Source organism: Hippocampus guttulatus, chromosome 4 (assembly GCF_054856545.1).
Source record: "Hippocampus guttulatus isolate MCC_2025c chromosome 4, RoL_Hgut_1.0, whole genome shotgun sequence".
Lineage (NCBI taxonomy): Eukaryota > Metazoa > Chordata > Actinopteri > Syngnathiformes > Syngnathidae > Hippocampus > Hippocampus guttulatus.
The window spans coordinates 23,800,547-23,821,192 of NC_141264.1; the positions used below are offsets into that span (position 1 = coordinate 23,800,547).

The 20,646-nt window shown below is 42.1% G+C and overlaps 1 protein-coding gene across 1 annotated transcript in view; it reads right to left on the reverse strand.

The window, feature by feature from the left end:
- plxnb2b (plexin b2b) overlaps window positions 1–20,646 on the reverse strand; it is a 178,955-nt gene that overhangs the window by 25,460 nt on the left and 132,849 nt on the right. The window contains exons 10-23 of the mRNA XM_086108318.1: window positions 18,285–18,444; window positions 17,737–17,848; window positions 16,583–16,697; window positions 14,300–14,401; window positions 14,121–14,216; window positions 12,072–12,159; window positions 11,664–11,848; window positions 10,100–10,248; window positions 8,667–8,778; window positions 7,942–8,078; window positions 6,716–6,898; window positions 5,959–6,055; window positions 2,592–2,789; window positions 487–666 (exon numbers count right to left, since the gene is read on the reverse strand). Coding sequence (XP_085964444.1) covers window positions 487–666; window positions 2,592–2,789; window positions 5,959–6,055; window positions 6,716–6,898; window positions 7,942–8,078; window positions 8,667–8,778; window positions 10,100–10,248; window positions 11,664–11,848; window positions 12,072–12,159; window positions 14,121–14,216; window positions 14,300–14,401; window positions 16,583–16,697; window positions 17,737–17,848; window positions 18,285–18,444 — 1,914 coding nt within the window. The remainder of the gene's footprint in view (window positions 1–486; window positions 667–2,591; window positions 2,790–5,958; window positions 6,056–6,715; window positions 6,899–7,941; window positions 8,079–8,666; window positions 8,779–10,099; window positions 10,249–11,663; window positions 11,849–12,071; window positions 12,160–14,120; window positions 14,217–14,299; window positions 14,402–16,582; window positions 16,698–17,736; window positions 17,849–18,284; window positions 18,445–20,646) is intronic.

A 20,646-nucleotide genomic window follows, 5' to 3' on the forward strand; every position in this document is an offset into this window, starting at 1 on the left:
GAGTGTTTTAAAGTGCTGCGACTTGGTCGCCCGGTATTGAGTGAACAAATCCATGACTGTATTGTGTCTGACACTTAAATCAAGCCAATTTCCTGTAGGGAGCATCCTGCGCTGTCTCCAGTCCAGCCGTGTCGCTTTTTTTATACAGTGCTGAAAATGAAACAATAGTTCACCGAGAGCGGAGTTGACGGCGCCCGTCATCGCCAGCGTAGCACGGCGGGGAATACAGAAAATGTGAATGCATCACATTTATGAAATTCATATTCAGTCGAGGCTTCGACTCAGTCTTCATCACAAGGGGTGAACATTGACGAGTACGTTTTGCTGCTTCTTGGGCTTTTGAGGGGGTTTGTTTTATAATCATGGAAAAAGTCAAATAAAAAAACCAAAAAGCATTTCCCAACAAATTGCGCTCGATGTTCAAGGTTCCACTGTAATTTCGTGGCTTTCGTGTCAAAACGGATGGAGCGAGAACACGTTTCTGACCATCAGATCCAGCAGCTCGGGCCGAGTGTCGCGGCGGTGTCTCCGGGACCGAGCGCGAGGCTTGGTCGACGGCGGGTCCAGGAACAGCTTGTCGTCCTGGAGAGTGTTGACCAGACAGGGAACGTCGCCCACAAAGGCCTGAGCCTCTTTGGCTGTCATGGCTTTGGAAAAGCCTCGACCCTGCGCGACAGACAAGCGGTAAGTCACGGAAACAAATGAACGAATTGTGAAGACAACCTTTCGTGCGCGACAACATCCCGTTCTTCCTACATCAACGACATTAATGAGAGAAGAGTGTAAATGGTTTGAATGATGAGTTTAGAGGGTTCGATTCCGGCTCTGGCTTTGCTGTGTGAAGATTGCATGTTCTCCCCGTGCCTGCGTGGGTTTTCTCCCGGTACTCCGGTTTCCTCCCACATTCCAAAAACATGCATGGCAGGTTAATGGAACAATCTACGGTGTGGTTGTGAGGCGCTAATGGTTGTTTGTTTATGTGTGCGCCCTGCGATTGGCTGGCAACCGGTTCAGGGTGTTGTCCCCCGCCTACTGCCCGAAGATACCTGGGATAGGCTACGGCACGGCCACGACCCTCGTGAAGATAAAGCGGATTAGAAAATGGACGGATGAATTTAGACTACTTCTCTGCACCGTAGTTTGAATGCGTGAAGTGTCACTCAAAAAGAAGAATTGAGGTTGTGATGTAAAATGGCTGACTTGCAAGGAGCTACCACCGACCTCAATTGAGAACGACGGCAAAAACCTGTTTTGTGTGTTCGGAGGCGATAACTATATATATATATATATATATATATATATATATATATATATATATATATATATATATATATATTTTCAATCTAAGCGGAACCTGTCGTTGAGGAGGATTAATCGTGCGTGGAAGGGTTAAAGGCATACGGGTTATAGGCCAGCGTATTATGTGCGTATTTGCAAGAAGGATTCGAAGCGCATCTTTAGCTGTATTTCTGAGTAGGTGAGAGGCAAACCGAATGCGATGCTTGAGCTTATTAAGTACAAGGACGCTTCTTGTAAAATGTCTTACTTTCGACTAATGGCCTCAGCGCATCGGATCAGAAAGTTCTCTTTTTAAGTTGCGTGCAATTGCATGTGCATTTCCAGTAGCTGGGCCTTCGCTCCCGCTAATGGATTCTGGAGGATGATGAAGAGATGACTCATTTGCATTAGCTGTGTTGATACAAAGAAAGGCTTATTGAGGAGACATTATGGCCCCTACACGCACGCCCAACACTGACTTACAGAAGTCAATAAGCCACTAGAGCCGGGATAATTATTCAAGAAGGTATCCATATGCACATTTATTCAGGTCATTGCAATATTGAGTTTGGCGTCTTAACTATGATGGATTTCTGTTCCGGGTTTTTTTTTCTTCTTTTTAATCAGGTGTGTGTTGAGATGGGCCCATCATCTCTTCCGGGATGTTGGACCAGACACGTGGCTTAAAAAAGTTGGCTGAACGGCTTATGTAAGGGAAGATACGCAGCAAGTAAAAACACACAAATATAAAGCAATTTACATGTAATCCCGTTTACCTCTAATTGGCCCGTTAATCCTCGTTTTCGAATGCCCCAACGTGTTGTTCTCTTTCCACTCGATTTCAATTGTGTCGAATGGTAATCCCTCCGCTTTCGAGATTGCGTGCATTTCAATAAGTACCGCAAACGACACAGGAAGTCACCAAAATAAAACCAATGAAATTCCCGCTCCATACATCACCTGTCACCCCCTTGAATGGATCCGTCGACTTGACTGAATTACCAGGCGGTAAAAAGGATGGAATTAAATGTCTAATTGCGGCAGACGCTTCCTTGGACCTCACAAACAATCCCGCCGCCGCGTGAAAATAATCAACATGCTCCACTATTATGCAAACGGAACTGCGACGGGGGAGGAAAAAGTGTCATACTTTCACTTTCCTTTTTTTTTTTTTTTTGTGCCGGCGTCACGTCAAAACTGTGAGTCAGCAATAACAAAGTTCCTCGCACGGAAAGCGCAGCGTCAACAACGAATAACGTGCGACTCGCTGTTTCTGCGTCTCGTCGGCGCTTAACGGGGCGGCGTTCACTCACGGTGACAATGATGATGCTGGCTTCCGTGAAAACTTTCTTCGGCAGCTCGTAAAAGACGGGGTCCGGGTGGTAGTCGAAGTTCCTCAGGTCCTTCTCCCAGTTGTCCAGCTTGATGTACGTCCTGGCAACCCGACTCAGCGAGTCGTTGACCGGCGGCGAGCGGAACTGGATGACCGTGTCGTTCTTCTCGTGAGCAACCTGGCGCCCCGACGGCATGAGGGGATCATAACATAGGTTAGGGTGACATAAAAAAGGCATTCAAAAGGATATGAGGCGGTATATTAGGTGTCATTAAACAGGCGGGCTTCCATTTATGCTGCTTAAGGCTGACAATGTGTGTTTCATGTGGTGATTTTTTTGAACATCATGAACCGATAATAAAGTGTGACATGTTGTTCGGGGTCAATTTTGGACAAAGGTATCCTTCTAATTATTGTCTGCAACCAATCGTGAAGCACTTTTCACTTTCTACCATGTTAGTTGATTTCACCCTAACAGCTCGATTAGAAAAGAAAAATTGTGGATATGGGTCAAATTTGACTCTGAACAGCCTCGGTGTACATAAACTTTGTAGCACCAATACAAATAAATCATCTTTGTATATATTCTTCTTTTTCGTTGTATGTTTCATCACACTTCGGGGAGGAAGAAAGACGATGATAGTCGACATCCAAAGTCAAAACGGATCAAATTTGACTGAAGGCTAAACAACGGAGTGACAGTCTGCAGATCGGACGAACTCAGTGTTGAGAACATCCATTCGGGTTTGCAGTTGGAAATATTGGGGCAAGTTGAGCATTCGTGAATGTCGAATTTAACAGCTTTTTTTCCCCCCCGAGCAGATTAAGACGAAACGGCGAGATATTGCACGGGGGGGGGGGGGGGACACGGTTTGAGGTTGCGAATTCCTGTTTTCATGGTAATTTTAGCAAACGCGAGAACTACAGTGACTCACCTTTTTGTTTTTTTAACAATAAACAGCCATACGAGGTGATATTTTCGTCACTGCGTGTTGGCACCCGACAATGTGCTTATTTTCTTGCGGCAACATAGCGAGTTCAACTCGTCAGTCACACTGGTGGCAAACTTTCACACCACCACCGTCAGCGCCTTCCATCACCATCTGCTAGCGAAAGGGTGCAATGTGCCCTTCCGGAACATTCTCCCACTAATGATAAAATCCCCTGGACCAAAACATTAGGTACACAACCTATTAAAAAAAAATGTAATAATGCTCAGTTTGGACTGACACTTTCAGAGAGGTATTGATGTAACATTTACAACATATTTATGATCGTGGTTGTAGTTTGCAGCGGTACAACCAGCGACCTTTATCAAGCACCCCCAAAAAATTACGAAGCGTTGACCTTTTGGAGCTGAGTTATTAAGACGTTGATGTCTTACGGCTAGTCATCAGATATACTGCCATGCGCTACACGTGCGCAATGACGGAAAACAGAACGTTTTGCATCTGTGGAGGGAATTATAGACAGTTTGAAAGTGAAGCCTGTGCGAGCACAAAATCTTCAGGGTTCTGTGAGAGAACAACAAAAATGATAGGAAAAGCTGACGAGAACACCAGAATTGTATTGGAGTTAATCAGCGCTACTTTTAATGGTTGCCGGTGTGCGCGTTGACTTGCATTTAAGATGCATTGGAATGGGATTGGTTGATTGGGGTGTGCACATTTGTGCAACCATTATTATTATTATTTATGTTTCTTTTTAACTTCCCCTCTCAATAACATTAAAAATAAAAATAAATTACAAAAACCCGGCATTTGAAGCCTGGTAGTCAGTCTCTCCACGAACCACAATCATGACCAACATTAAATACAGTGGCATCGATGGCCTAAATGTTCATCAAAAATGTGGCGAAAGTATTGTGGCTAAACAGTACGAACGTTAACAGTGCAATTAATCTTTGGAAAATATCCAATACTGTACATCAAAGAACTGTCCTGAAATAAATCAATTAAAATACACTGAAAAATGTTATTCCACGCAACAGAATCTGGATGGAGATACATTTTGAAGTAGATGTATAGTTGACTGAAAAGAAAATCTATCTGTATCCAGATGATTGGATTTTGTGCAACCAAAAGTGAGAAAATTCAACAGACCGATTTTTTTCCCACCGAAAAGTGCACACAAGTAAACATGACACTCAATTAAATATTGATACGGGAAATGTATTGGACTTAAACGTTCAATACAACTGAATTGTACTCGGGCAATGATTCTTTTGCATAACACTAATGAGACTAATAACACAAATCTCTTGGTTACTTTTTTTAAACAGTCCACAAAAACCGAATGCTCGACTTCCCGTCTCTTTCCAGGCAAAGCTTCTGGACACTTTGAGACCTATCAAATTTCATGCTCCAAAGTGAAACTACTCTAGCTTAAGGGAATGCCCCCCCCCCCCCCCAAATATGGGAGAAGTCTCAGAATGGTATTTTTTTGGGGGACGATAAAAAAAGAAATTAAAAAAAAAAACTATTATCGCTAAGAGGCTGAGCAACAATGCACTGTGCATGTTTATACCGGCAAAAAATATTGAGTGTAAACATTTCGCTGGAGTTCAACGACTTCAAGCACAACAAGCTTAAGAAGGTGACCAGCCGAGGCCTTTGAGATAACACGCATCTCAGCCACTTCTGTTGCCCGCCTTGGCAACAGAAGAGTTGGCCGCGAGCGTGCAGCGATAAAGCGCGACGCAGCCACATAATCTCCCGCAAACCTTAATACCGGCATTAAATTGAGCCCTGTAAAGGAAATGATCAACATTTTTCTGCTGCTTAGCACCGGCCGCTAACACTGGAGGACAGCCGATCCGCTTTGAAGTTCACCCCGCCGCAGTCAATCCCGCTTCCTTAAGCTTGGAGGGGCGCGTTTTTATTTTGGCGCTATCTGCAATCCGACAGGTTTGGAAGGATTTATGGACTGCGAAGTACGATGAGGTAATACTGGTTTAAGTAATCTCCCGGGATCTGCGGAGGCTGGCGCCGAGTGCGGGGGGAGAGAGAGAGAGAGGGGAAGTGTGTCGGCGTGCAACGTCGGCGGATGGAACGCTTGACGAGGTTTGAATGAATCACCGCTGTCTCCTCGTGGGCTTGCGAGATGGATGGACAGGCGGGAACAGATTTAAAAAAAAGGGGGGGGGGTGTGGGGGAGAAGAATGCATTCACAAGAGAAAATGAAGTGAGGGAAGAAATTATGATTGCCAGAGAACACATAGATGGGGACAATAGGGAGCATGGTGCAGATAATTATAGGGAATTGAAAAAGAAATGGAACAACCACACACACACACACACACACACACACACACACACACACACACACACACACACACACACACACACCTCAAATGATGTCGAGTTGTCTTCTCCCTGGACCATCATGACGGCTCTCTGGATGATGTCGAAACCCGAGCCAGTCACCACAATGTTTCTCCCGCCGCTGCAACACAAACATGACAACAGACACGCATGGACAAGCTTACAAATTGCATTCCGGTGATGGGGAGACATCAACAAACAAAAGGCACAGTTAGAATCATTAGCGTGGGAAATACGGGGTTGATATTAGAACAACGTGGATGTCAGGCAGTGCCACCAAAGGAATTGGATTTGGTTTTTTACTTTTTTTTTTAAATGAGTTTAAAAAAATACAATTTTAAAAAACAGTCACTTAAGCCCCTATCCCACTGAGCGATGGCAAATAATTCACTGACAAACTAATTCACTCACCAATTAAACGATACATAAAAGCATTATGTGCTGGATTTGTGAGTAAAACACTCAATGTGCCTCGCTCGCTCCAACTAAAAAGCTCATTCACAAACCTAAAAATTCACGACCATTTCATCAATCACTCAGTCAGGTCACTCACTCGCTCGCTCAACGGCGTGCTCTCTCACAAACTCAAAAATCAACGTACAAACCACTCACTAACTCGCTCACTGAGTAGTGGTTGTTGTGGGCGAATGAGTGAGCACGTGAGGTCGTTGTGAATTCGTTCATGAGTTAGCGAGTGAGTGAGCCAGTTTGTCATTCAGTCAGAAGGGAAGTAAGCAGGCACGCAAAGCACGACGGCTATCGTGTAAAGTGTAGCGCTGACCAGACAAAGCTGGCTTTGGGCTGGCATTCCAGGACGGTGGGGTTTTCCAAGAACTGGAAGGCACTGTGGATGTGTGTCACGGCAATCCTCCCGTACTTCACTGTGACAGCGAGCGGGTCAGAGGGCACCTTATCAGCCAGATACTTCCCCGTTCTGCAGGTGATTTCGTCTCCAAAGTGCTCCCTGTTGACAGCGGAGAGGGGGGGGGGGGGGGGGAACTTCATTGGCGGCCACAGGTGAGAGGTGACGCCGGGTCGTCGCGGGCCAAAGTGGAAACGGGCTGACAGCTTGTTAAATTTTCTCAGGCTCGTTATTTTTGGCCGTTCCCTGTCCCTAAAATGTCACAGCGGATTGGTATTGTGGGAATGCTGGGATGTCATATGTGACACCAAAGTTAAGGTCATAAGGGAGGGGGGAAAAAAGTGAGGCTGAGATTCCGTACAATATGACGATTGAGCAAAGATAACAATGCTAACTCCAGGGAGCTATTCATTCTCTTTGTATTTTGACGAGGTGACCAACTTTATCGCTTCAAACTAACCAATGTGTAATTTCATAACTTTTCCCTGGTAACGTTATGATTTTATGGCCAACTAATATTTTGGGTTATGATACAATGGATGGATGAATGGATAATACAACATTTTTGCTAGCAAAACATTTATTGCGATATCTAAATAACTCACAAAACAAAAATCATAAGAATAATAATGATAAATATATGATAACTATTATTTTTAATAATGATTCTTGTAAGAGATTCAGATTAATGCCTAAAAATGAGAAAAAAATATCTTGACAGCTTTTTTTAATCAAATTCCGATGAGTATGTCTGATGTTCCATAAAATGTTGACTTTCTTCTTTTAACATCTTAAAACATCTTTCTTTGAAATATTACAACTCTGGTTTTGACATTATTCTCAGAAATTTAGGACCAGCTCTAGATTAAAATTAACATTTCGATATGTTAATGTTTATGTTAACCTATCTATCAATCAATCCGACGGTTGAGCTAGCTAGCTATCTAGCTAGCTATCTAGTTATAAACACCCACACACATATATTACACATACAAATATATATTTTTAGCCTCTTTACGCCTTTTTAAATTAATTCAAGATGCAGAATGTCAAAGTTGCGCTTTGATTTTTGTCCATCTGTGGCCCCCGGAGGAAAACGTGAGTAAGCCTCGAACGGAGAATATTGACTGTGTGCAAATCCTTACACAGCACAGCCCACTTCTCCGACGGTAACCTGGATGTCTTCCTTACTGCCCGTGTCCAGAAAGCGCCCGTTAATCGTAATGAGGGTGCCTCCGGCTTTGGGCCCGCGACTGGGCGTCACAGCCTCGGGGATGGGGTTCTGTCGGCGAGAAGGAACATTGGGTGAGAGTAGCCAGACGAAGCAGGAATACGTGTATTACAAGTTCAATCACACACGCGCAAACACTCGTTGGCGCGTGCAAACAACTCCCAACTTCAATCTTGCGCTCATCGGACACAGATCGTACATCTGCCTCAATTTGCTGAGCAAACACTTCAGGCAGAGCACTCCCTGGAGGGGGCAAGATTTAGCGCCGCCGGGGATAAGGAAGGCGAGTTCAAAAGCAACGCCGCCTGTTCCAAGTCTTACAGAGAAAAACGAGGTCGAGGGCGCAGCATCTGCTCAAACACCTACTTTGAGTTTTTTTTGGGGGGGGGGGGTTGCGTAATACTCTGACATCACAGACATTTTCCGCTTAAAAAAACAAATTTTTGTCAAAAACATTTCAACTTTATTCCCGGAAAATTACGAGCCTCAATGCCCGTCATAAGAACGACCTTCTCAGCCAGGCTTTCCATTAGTGGGCACAGATTTCATTTCATTTTATTTATTCATTTATTTATTTTCAATTTATACCGTGAGTCAGAAATAACTGCAGTCAAATAAAGTTTGCTTTATTGTGTTTACCCTGTAAGTGAAGAACATGGAGGAGGTTCCTTTCTTTCCGCCTTTCACCTCCACGTCCACCTGGCCCCAGAATTGCTTGTCAGGGGCCACGGGGCCGATCTCGCACACCACACTGGAGGAAGGGGGGGAAAGAGAAACAACATAATTAACAACATGACTTGAATCTTTTAAAATTAAGCCTTTTTTCGCCATGAAAATTAAATCCTCATTCCCATAGGATTTTACGAGACCATTTTTTCGTTGCAAAATGACACCTTTATACTCCAAGAGTTATACTTTAATCTAATAAAAATATGACTTTTTTTTCTCCTTATATTTAAACTTTATTTTAAAAAAACATAACTTTAAAAAAAGGCTATATTTTCCTAACATTTTAACTTTAATCGCATAAAATTATCATTGTTTTCTCCTAATCATTGAAAAAAATATTTCTGCATTATTCTTATAAAACCAATTTTTTTCCCTCGCAAAAATATAACTTTATTTTCCTTTTATAACAGCAGCACATCTGCAGCAACTTAAAAAAAAAGTTTCCAAAATGTATGGCCATCAATCACTGGCCTGTACTTTTTTTTTTCCAGGAGCTGCGCGAATGCATATCGGCAGGTTTGCAGGCGGAACGATGGCTGGGATTCCTTAGCCGTCACATTTGAATGATTGATGGGCCCCAGATGTTGGGAAGAGAACTCACTGCTTGGTCATTTGAGTCGGCGGGTTAACATTAGCCCACATGATTGCTGGAGCCATCTTTTGACTGCACCACGTTTACCTGACTGTTGAAATTACAAAGACAGGTGCTCAAACTCTTCATGGCTTGTGCCCCCCCCCCCCAAAAAAAAACAAATCCGATATTTTGGTTAATATTTCAGTTAGTCTCGTAAAATGTTGCTTTTTTGGGGGGGGGGAGAATCTGGATTTGAAAGTTGAAATCCTTGAAACGTGACTGCTGTATGAATTTGCTCTATTGAAATTGAATTTTAGGAAAGCTATTTGACTACTTTTGCTGGTGAAAGCGCAACTTTCAAAAAAATTTCCGCTGGGTAAAATGTTAATTGTTTTTCATGCACAAAAATGTGACAATTCTTTGGTTATCTTGATTTCACTTTTGTGAAATGACGAGGAGCGGGGGGGAGGGGGGGGGGGTTCCCCCTCCAAATATTTCAATGTCAAACTCGTAGCACCACACTTCGATTCATACAAAATTCTGGTAAAATTACGACTTTAAAGTTGGAGCACTTGGACAAAAAAATTTTTTTTTTAAAGTATAACGACATGCTCCTAACTTTATTCATCCTAAAATGTTTCTTTCTTTTCCTGGTAAACTTGTGATTTAAAATTAAAAAAAAAAAAAAAAAAAGAGTACAATAATCATAAATTAATGACACACACAATTTTGACTATACTCACATAAAAGTCCCTCTCTTATGCATTACCTGGTGGAGACGGAGTATTTGTCCTGCTGGTGAACGCAGGGCTCCCCGACCACCGTGATGCGTTCTATGTCTTCCTTGCGGATTCCCAGGTTGGAGCCGCGAATGGTGATGGCGATGCCGCCTTGCAGGGGGCCGAAGCGAGGGATGATCTGCATGACAGAGAGCGAAGCAAACTGCTGACATGTTTGACTTGAGTTGCAAGCACTCGCTGCGGTTCCTGCCAACATCGGTGCACTTACAACCCTTTGAACACAAAGAGCAGACAGACAGTAGCATACAACGATACTATGACTCTATGACACTGGAACATTTTTATTCATTTCATTTCAATTCAGAAGTCAAGGTTGCAATAAATTTAGAGTTTTATGAAATATAGACATATATTTTTTTATATTGGCTCTCATGAGCTCGTGCAGCCAGCAGCAGTTAAACATCAAACTTGAGAAACGTGAAGTCGGTGAGAGATGGTCTTCCCATACTGAAAATGCATGTCAAACTACGCAGCGGTTAAAATAAAAAGGAGCTCGTTGTTTGTTTGGCCTTGGCTGAACCAGCAAACATCTTTTGACTGCTGAATGAATACAATCATTTGCTCTTGCGTAATTACATGACTTTCTCCCCACCAACCCCCTCTAACAAAAAAGGCAAGCCGACAAAAACACTGATCCGCCGCACTTGCGAGGTCCTCAAGGAGAAACAAACTTCGGCTTTCATACAAGGACGGCATTTAATCAACAGTTGATTATCTGAATCTTGACAGTTGACGCCTTCTTCCAAACTCACATTTGTTTGCGCGAGAATACGGCTTTCGCCTGTCAAATTACAAACAAACAAAAAAAAATCCCCCTCCAACTTCATACCATAAAAATTACAACGAAGGCTTTTCCCTGTAAAAACGGAATCCTCATCAGCCTTCTTTTGTTCTCGTAAAAGTTCTTTTTCAGGCCAAAACAACATTGACCCATGCACGTACAATCGGTTGAGGCCATTTTCAGGGGGCCGAAGTACCCCGAAAGAGAATTTCAGGACCCCCCCCCCCCCCCCTCCTAAATTTTAGAGATCCTTATATAATTTTTTTCTTTTTTTGGACAAGATATAGTAGAAAAAAACCCCATCTAGCACTTGGTTGAAATGTAATAATTTAACAACCAAAATAGGTTACACCTCCCTTTGCATTTAAAAAATAAAATAAAATAAAATAAAAAAAGGTTTGAGCCACCTGACCCCTCCCACCTCTGCTTTTAAGTGGTACCTTGCCAATTTCTGACCTTCGACCGCTCAATATCAACATGGTATTATCGTTACCAGGCCAAACGGTAACGACACAATGCTCCATTTGCTGTTCAATGAACTAGCTCGGAATTTAGTTGCTAGGAAACGCGAACAGGTGGTCAGACAATTGACCTGCCAATGGAACGAGAGAAATCAGCTTCTACATGCAAAGTCCTCAAGGAGAAACAAACTCCTCCTTTCACACAAGGACATCATATCATTATAAAGCGCTCCGAATGAAAATCCAATGCCGGAAGAAAAGAAAACGGCTGGCAGGCGCCGAACGACTCACGTCGGTGATCTGGGGGGCGGGACACTCGGCGTCGTGGGGGTCCTTGGCGTCGTTCTGGTCGGCGGCGCAGAGCTGCTCGTACACACACGCCCTATGCTTGGCGCACCACACGCATCTGTACTTGAGGTCGGCGTTCTTACACAGACTGCAGTCCTCTCGTCCCACTGAGCAGTTGTACAGCGTGACTGAAAAATAAATAATCATAATAAACAAGAACAACGATGAGAAGAAGAACAGAAAAAACACCAGAATACCGCACGTCTGGACAGTATCAGAAAGACAGGCAAATCTGGTATCGGTATTGGCGCATCCCTAATCGTCCGATTTTAATTGTAAGAAGCCTCGGCTGAGGTCTCGGCACCCTGTGAAAAAGAATTACAGTGGAGAAATTCAAATGCGCGAACATACCGTTAAGGGTGCTGTCCATCTTCTTGTCCAGCTCCTTGTCCTTGACGTAAAGAACAACATTGGTCTCCGGCGACTTGTCATAGGAAAACTGAAGGGAGATCGTAGGGAGGGAACATGAATTATTAATGCAGTATTCAGAGATTATTGGCATTTGAGGCCTTCGGCTGCAACTAAATGGTATGGTCCCGTGGAGAGAATGGGAAGGGTGGTGGTGGTGGTGGGGGGGGGGGGGGGGGGGGTATATAAATGAAATAAAATATCGTACGGAGTCTGATATATTTTGTTGCTGAAGACGTGACATTGGAAAGGAACACAGCCGGCGGGGGTAAAAAAAAAAAAAGATGCGTGAGCTTCAACATTCAATAATAACACCACGCGGAATGGTTATGAGCATTTCGCTTTGTATCCCGACATGACATGTGTCCCAATTTTTGACCACAAAAAATGAAGGGAACCTCTTTTAAGAGAAAATGTGCGCGAATGTTTTTTTTTTTTTTTTTTTTTTTGACGCCACATTTTCATGATGACTGGCGTGATTCTGTTGAGACCAGCAAATGCGTTTTAGCTTGACGTCAGCCACGAATCAACCACGCTAAGCCTCGAAAAAAATGATCTCAATATTGTCACCTTCTTGAATTAATGGCCTATTTTTGTAAATATATTTTGTATATGTTGTTTGTTCATATTTTGTAAAAAAAAAAAAAAAAAAATAATGTATTTTTTGGCTTTAAACATTAACTGAGGATGCTTTGCTAAAAATGGCTACATCCTTTATTCAACAGATCATTCAATTCTACCCTTGAAATGAAATTATTCAGAAATATAATACCTGTATAATCAGTATTTGGTTCAATTTTCTGTTTTCTGAAAAAATTATTTTTGCCATTTTTTTTTCTGCCATTATTTTACATAGGTGGCAATGTGTTCAATAAGAGGAATGTTCGTCATTAATTAAGCAAAATAAGTAATGTGGAGGTTTGCCTCATTTATATCAGTGAGGTGAAATAGTTTGCCCAGGCCACCTACAGGTATGAAAGATTTAATATCGGTATCATTTATTTATTGGGCTTTACTTAGCTGGCGCTACTGTGCGTTTATAATGCAATTCTGTGCATCGCGTAAATCATCCACATTTCCCGACGATGCAAATGTACATTTTGTATCATCTTGTTTTTGTTCTTCTCTAATAATGATACTGTACATTGCAAAACACACTGTGCACTATGTGCACACAGATACCCGCGCACGCTGTTCACACGATATATGCTAATTAATTGCCGTTTATGCACTTCTGGTTAGAAGCAAATCTGCACTGCACTAATCTAATCTAATCCCGTAGTTACATGTAATTTGAGCCCCGGTGGCGAGTTGTTTCATGTGTTCTGCCCGAGTAAACAAAGCCATATGGAACGTGTGCCAATTGATACGGCCGATACTGGCCTTAATTTCAGGTGTCACACACTTGTGAAGGATGCTGATACCAGCCACAATACTTAAAGCAAAATAAATAAATGAATACATATTTAATTACAAATCTGCCAGCGAGTAAGTCTTCCTGGCCAGTAGTTGGCGCTACACTGTGGCCATTTGACACATCACTCAATCATTAGATACGTCAGAAAGACCGAAAGGTCTTTGCCCAGAATTATCTGTCATTGTGTTAATTGAAATTTTATGAACAGATGGATCATAAATACTACAGCTGCAGTGGTATCGGTACATGATATCGGTGAGTACTGACGGGTGAATACTCATACTGGTATCGGTCTGGAAAAAAAGTCTATGAATAACACTGCCTTATATCAACATACCGATGTACACATAAGCCAAAAAAAAGTGCCGAGTGCAACACTGGGCTGCTCCGTACATGTCAAAATTGTAACTAAACCTTCATTCATAATAATGAGGTAGTACGTTTTCATAAATGCAATCATTTTTAAAGTGTGTGGGTAGTGGGGGGCGGTAGATTCAAACCAGAAACATTTTGCGGGTGGGTATAAGGTATAGTTATTTAATTACAACATTGTATTAAGCCGGAAGAAAACTCACATTGAATCCACTGAAGATGTAGAAAGGTCCGTCCTCAAAGTTGACCTCCTCCTCCACGTTCTTCATGAGCTCCGTGCCGATGGTGAAAACGCGACCCTGGGTGACACGCAGAGGGGGATGACCCACCCGGCTGGCTTTGAAAGGAGCCGCGCGTGGGGAATTGGTGAATCGCGGCATACCTGGTAAAGGTCCAGATTGATGCCCTCGAAGCTGATTGACTTCTTGTAGCCCACCGGGATCAGCATGGGGTCGGGATTCTCAAACTGCGGACACCTCGCTCCCTGGCGAGTCACCGCAACGCATACTTCAAGGTCAACGTCATTACAATCTGCACTTTTACACCGAAGGTAGATGGACACACAGAAGATAATAACGGGAACGTCCCGTCATTGCCGGGGTTACATTCCAAACCTCCCTTATTAATGTCACTTAACCCCATTCAAAAACATTCAATATATTGCAAAGGGGGTAAGGAGAGCAATCGGTAAGACAACACAGTCCTGATCTGATATTGATATCGGTTTGATATCATCTTTAAAAAACAGTATCAGATTCTATCAATCCACATACCAAATCTTCGACTTTAGCTCTTTATACAGTCCACAAACAGTCCATTCTGCAATCCGGTCCTGCCTTTCTATCAAGCCGTGTGAATGTAAAAAAAAAAAAAAGGATTCCGAATGAATTGAAGTCAGCCTGAATGATTTTTCTGCACTTTAAGGACTATAATTTTCTTGTCTCGCCTTTTCTCAGGGTCCTTGAATTTATTTTGCATTGCAATTTATTTTGAATTTATTCTATTCGAGTGCAGTCGATTCTCATGGTTGAGGTTGAAGTTATGTAACTCAAACTTTCACATACCTATCTCATACCCACTGTTGCTGACTATTGCCCGTTGTTTGAAAAGTATCACTTGATTAAGTCTCCATTCCATCCTAGGTGAAGCATTTTACACTAAATATTAAGATATCCTTTATTTGTCCCACACTGGGGAAATGTACAGCCTCCAGCAGCAAGAATGTGGGTAGAAAAAGGAGAAAGAAGAAAAAACAAACAAACACCGTTCAATTAAGTTCAATTGTTCAATTGATATTTTAAAGTTCAATTAACTAAAAGCATGCATTGTTCCTGCTGATATCGCGTCGGATTGATCTTGGTATCGGACAGCACTCTGCAATACCGGAATCGTATCATCCCCAAGATGAAAGAAAAAAAAATCTTGCTTGTTTTTGCTGCTGTGGTTTTTTTTTTTTTTTGGGACTAACTTCACTCATCTTCTTAAAATGTACCTTCCCAAAGCGCTACGTCATAAAATGAAACTACAGCTGGCGCTATGACGTTCATTTTGTCTTCTTATTCGTTAAATTAGGTTTAAAGCTTCTTTTTGTTCCAGACAATTGCCTTTTTTTTTTTTTTTTTTTTGCACAGTTGCACGCGCGGTCGACTTACTTTTTGTGCGTCATTTTGTTCTGCTCTACGTTATGTGCCACGGGGTGGTATAGCATTGAAGCTCGGACCGCCACTGCACGGCACACTAATAATGACATCATCAACATGGGCCCCCGGCATGAATATAATATACTTGCTGAGTTCAAAAACTAATTCAAAAAAATAGTACAAACAACCTACATCAATCAGAGTTAAAATGATAAATTCTAAACATTAAATATAAAGATAAATCAGAACTAAGTTGATAAATAGAGAAAGGTATTGAAATATCCATTATGAATACAAGAGAAAATTGACACAAGAGTGCCAGGGTGTGGATTTATATAATCCCGATACAAACCAAAAGTTGTAAAAATATCACGGTTAAGGGTAAAGTATGAGCCTTAATGGAGACTTCTTTCTTCTTACTTTTTTTCTTTTCTGATTGATATAAAAATGATTTATTAGATATAAACACATAACGGGGTAGGACTAGATAAGTTTTTTACTTCTTCCTACTCCCTTGAACATAATAACTGTGTTGAATGAAGACTGATTTCTTTCTTTTTACTATTTTATCTACCTTATTTTCTGTCAAATTATTACTGTATATGTTTTATGTTCAATAAACAACAACAAATAAAACATCTCTCAGGCATTTTTTGCATGCCACTATTCATATTTTAGCGGAAGGAAACTCAGTGACAAGCCCCAAAAAAAGTATCTCGGATTGCTTGGCCTTGGCGGAGGTCCCGCGCTCGACTGCGCACCGTGCTCGTTTACAATGCAAATGCGGAAAAGCACTGCACTGGAACGGAAAATCTCAGCTGCAGCCACAGATAGGAAGCGTATCAGGCCAACATCTGCTGACTTGTAAATTGACACAGCCTCCAATAAATGTCCCGTAAGATGACGACAGCTGATAGCTGGATTACTTCCCCCCCCCCCTTTTTTTTAAATGACTTTCTCAGTCAGCATTTAGACAGCCAGAAACTTTTTGTGAGGCGAGCCACACTGGTGAGGAGAAGACGAACCTGTCGGTGTTTGATGACGTGAGGGGCCGGGGGGGCGCTGTCGTCCAGGTCGCTGCAGGTGTGGTCGTGTGTGTTCCACTGGCAGCCCCACGAGCTGGCCACGCACGACATGCACCTGAAAACACAGCATTGGCTCAGACGTGTTGTCCCGCTTATGGTAGAGCAATCCAAGTGTTCTACTATTCTCATTTTCTATATTTCTCTTTTTTTCTAAAATTGTAATTGTTTTGTCTTTTTTAGTTTTTTCTAATAATTGTTTTGAAGTTATTTTACATTTTCACGAGTTGTCTATTTTTGTTTCAGATTTTTCTGATCATTTTATATTTTGTCATGTTTGTGTATTTGTCTCTGATTTCCGTTTATAAACTTTTTTTGGAGGATTGTTGTTTCAGCTCTTTTTATATTGTGCAAGTTAACATTTGGAATTGCGGGACTACTATTAGTCAATCCCTGACATCTATAATCACGCTGTAATTTTGATCATTTTGGGCAAAACAATCCATATTCCTATCCATCATTAGAGCAAATATGTAATAACTCCCACTCACATTCATAACCAATTGATATTTTAGAGTTGAAATGCATTTCTTGGGTCTTTGGAAGGAAACCAGAGAGACGATGCAAACTCTACACACAAGCTCAGAACTGGTCTTCAAACCCGGAACCTTACAATGTGAGAGAGGGAGTGAGAGAGAGAGAGAGAGAGCCGCTAACCATGTGGGTGACCGGGTGTGCCTTTTCTTGTTGCGTTCAATGTAATCTCAGATGATAAAAAGCAGCACGTTTAAACATGCAAACTCATCAAAGGGCATCGGGCATGAAAATCCATGTCGCTGACAGCAAAATGAATCTGGCCCATGTCACAAAAGCAAAGCTCGTTCATCACGAGCGCCGCGGCATGCATAAGGGGGAAAAAAAAATTGGAAGCAAAAAAGTAAACGTGGTGAGATCGACTTTCCTAGTTTGATTAATGACAAGGAAACAGGCAATTTCCATTGCTTGCTAATAAATAAAAAAAAGTGGATAAAAATGCAGAAGGCATTACCATTTCCATTCAGGTGTTTGCACGCGTGTGCGCGCGCAACACACACACACACATACACACACACACATATGACCGCACGGTGTCAGCAGGATGTCTGCGTGGCACTCACGGCGTGTTCTCCGACTTCATGACGGTGGCCGCGCAGTTGTAGAACTGGTAGTCTCGGGTCGCCAACGCCACCGTCTCGTTGACGAAGATCTTCACCGGCACAGCCACAAAGTCTGTGGGTACATACGGGATTTTTATATATATATATATATATATATACTGTCTGTGTGTGTGTGTGTGTGTGTGTGTGTGTGTGTGTGCGTGTATGTATGTATGTATATATATATATATATATATATATATATATATAAAAAATCCTGCTATAACGGTAAAAGTTTGCTTTCGGACTGCCGACCAACCGATCAATGTTCCTCTCAGTCCACAGTCAATGCTCTCGGCTACTCTAAATAATACAAATGATTTTAATTGTGATCCACCGATACTGTAATTCCAACACTTCTCGCAGTGAAAAAGCGCGAATGCATATTTTCCACTGCTTTATATTTAATAAAGGTGGGCTCATTTATATTGCAGGACAGTCATTTATTTATGACTGCAACTCCCCCTTGGGCGATTAAATAAAAATGGTGAAAAAGCCATAGACCGTACCTTGGTGATCGGTGGTGTGCGGGATGAGCGAAGGGTGGGGTAGATCGCACGAGACCTGACCAGAGTCAGACATGACGGCGTCGCTTTGGAACGACTTGAAGGAGCATTGCAGGCGGTCTGAGGGGCCGATGGTGGGCAATGAAGGAATATTGATCTTCACCTAGGATGGAATGGAATGTCAACAAGTCAGTCCTTCACATTGGTTTGCAATTATTATTATTATTTTTTTTTATATTTGGGATGGCAGCAGCGGTTGAGAGGGGGCAAAAGGATGAACACCTGCAAGTACTGTATGTTCTTTGAAAGTGGACCAACAGAGAGAAGAGAGCACAAAGGCAAACTCAAAAGACGACAGCTGCTGGTGAGCGATTTTCAATGCGATAAATGGAATTGCAAATACGAATACAGAGCAAAGAAATTCATTTTGTAGTTTCGACCTGTCCCAGGAGCATGAAAAGATATTGTTTCTTAGTAGAGAAAAAGTAAAAGGGGAAAGAAGAGTGTGGGGGGGGGGGGGGGGGGAAGAAACTCCCAAACTATGCTCTATGGCAGGGGGCACAGTGTGGGATCTGGAAAAATCTCCTTCACAGTGTACACCATACTGCGAAGGAGATTTTTGTTGGGGGGGGGGGGGGGGGATACTGACAAGGCGTAATGCAGTCTTGTGGTGGCGGTGCGGGAGTGGACAAGGTGATTTATTTCTCAATGTACACCTGTATGTCAAAGACCAAAAAGGTCAATGTCGTTTTTGTATACCATACAAGATATCACAGTGCCTGAGGAAATTGCTCAGTTCCAATCTTATCAGTCCAAACGGAAAAAAAAAATGTTCGGGCTTTTAAGATACAACTTTTGCTGAGAGTGAGAACAACTTCTCGCTTTCATCAGTTCTCCAAGGATATTAGATCTTTTTTAATCTACCTGGTATAGCCTTTTTTTTCCTATGCATAGGTTTCACTATATTTTACACTTTTGGGAATATTTACAGTGCTCTCTTTGCCCTCAACTTGATCTAAAATTAATTTAGACATAAAGCAAATAATAGTTTTGTAAAAAAAAAAAAAAAAAGCACACGCGATCCGGTTTTGCAAAATACTTCGCGCGTGAGAGTAAAACTCCACTTTTTAGAAACTGCCACCCTCACTCAGAAAGGTGTCTCTCGAATGTCTCTTGTGATGACGGGTTGTCAGCACTTTGCTTCGCCGGTAGCGCTAGTGCTAGTTATTTTTTCGCTACCTCCTCTTCTAACGCCCTCACACCATATCGGTTGAATCACACCCGAGAAAGCTGGTCAATTGAAGCTGTTTTTGTTTTTGTTCTTTTCCTGACAGGAATCGGTAAGCAGAATTGTCAGGCAAGCTAACAAACGATTCTTAGGAATCACATTACTGGGATGTGGTTCTTAAAAAAAGCCGTTTTTCCAATTCCCATCACTACTTGCTCGAATGCGGTTTGAAAGTGGACCAAAAGATAGGAGAAAAAGAGAGCACAAAGTAAAAGCAAATGACAGCAACAACAGAAACAAATACTGTATGTGCTTTTTGAAGGGTACAAAACCGAGAGAAAAAGAGTAACAAAAAAAAACAAAAACAAACAAACCAAGAACGCTTGCTAGTTGCTAGTTTGAGAGGGGTCAAACAGACAAACACGTGAAAGCAGAGCAAAAATTTTAAATAATCATAACAGCAACTGTTAAAATGAAATTTGACGTTGGAAAGGCATAGAGACACTCGGCTAGCTGGATAAATAAAGGAGTGTCTAAATAAATAACCAAATAAATAAATAAAGGAGTAACACCTGTTAGTATGTTTGATACATAGAGGCTCTTCCAAAGTTGATTTGTCCCCCCCCCCCCCCCCCCAAAAAACATCAAACTGCTAACATTTCCTTTTTGGCAATAGTTGATCATTAGCGAGTCATGCTAGCAACGAGGCAGCCTTGATGTGGCAGTGAGCTGGGGGAAATTGAGATGAGATGGAGGGAGGCGGGAAGGAAGTGAGGCTACATCCGAACCTTGCTAGCAGCTTCAAGACTGTAAAATCAACTTTTAATTTGGCATTCATTTTTGAGGGGGGGGGGGGGGGGGGGATTTGGGGAATGTGAAAAATAGTTCTGTACATGTACTGAATGGGCTCAAGAGTTTCAATGGTGTGGATCTGTTAAAAAAAATGTGGAAGCATACGCAAGATATCTCTTAACGCTATAATTCTACCGTGAAAATGTGGAAATTCTGAAGAGCAAATATTGTTCTTCAGAGTTCAAAAAGACTGCTGCCTGGAAATGTTAATTCTTCAATAAATGCTTCCACCACCTTACATCTCTTGTGGGTGTGCTGTTCTTCTGGCGCTCACATTCTTTTGGA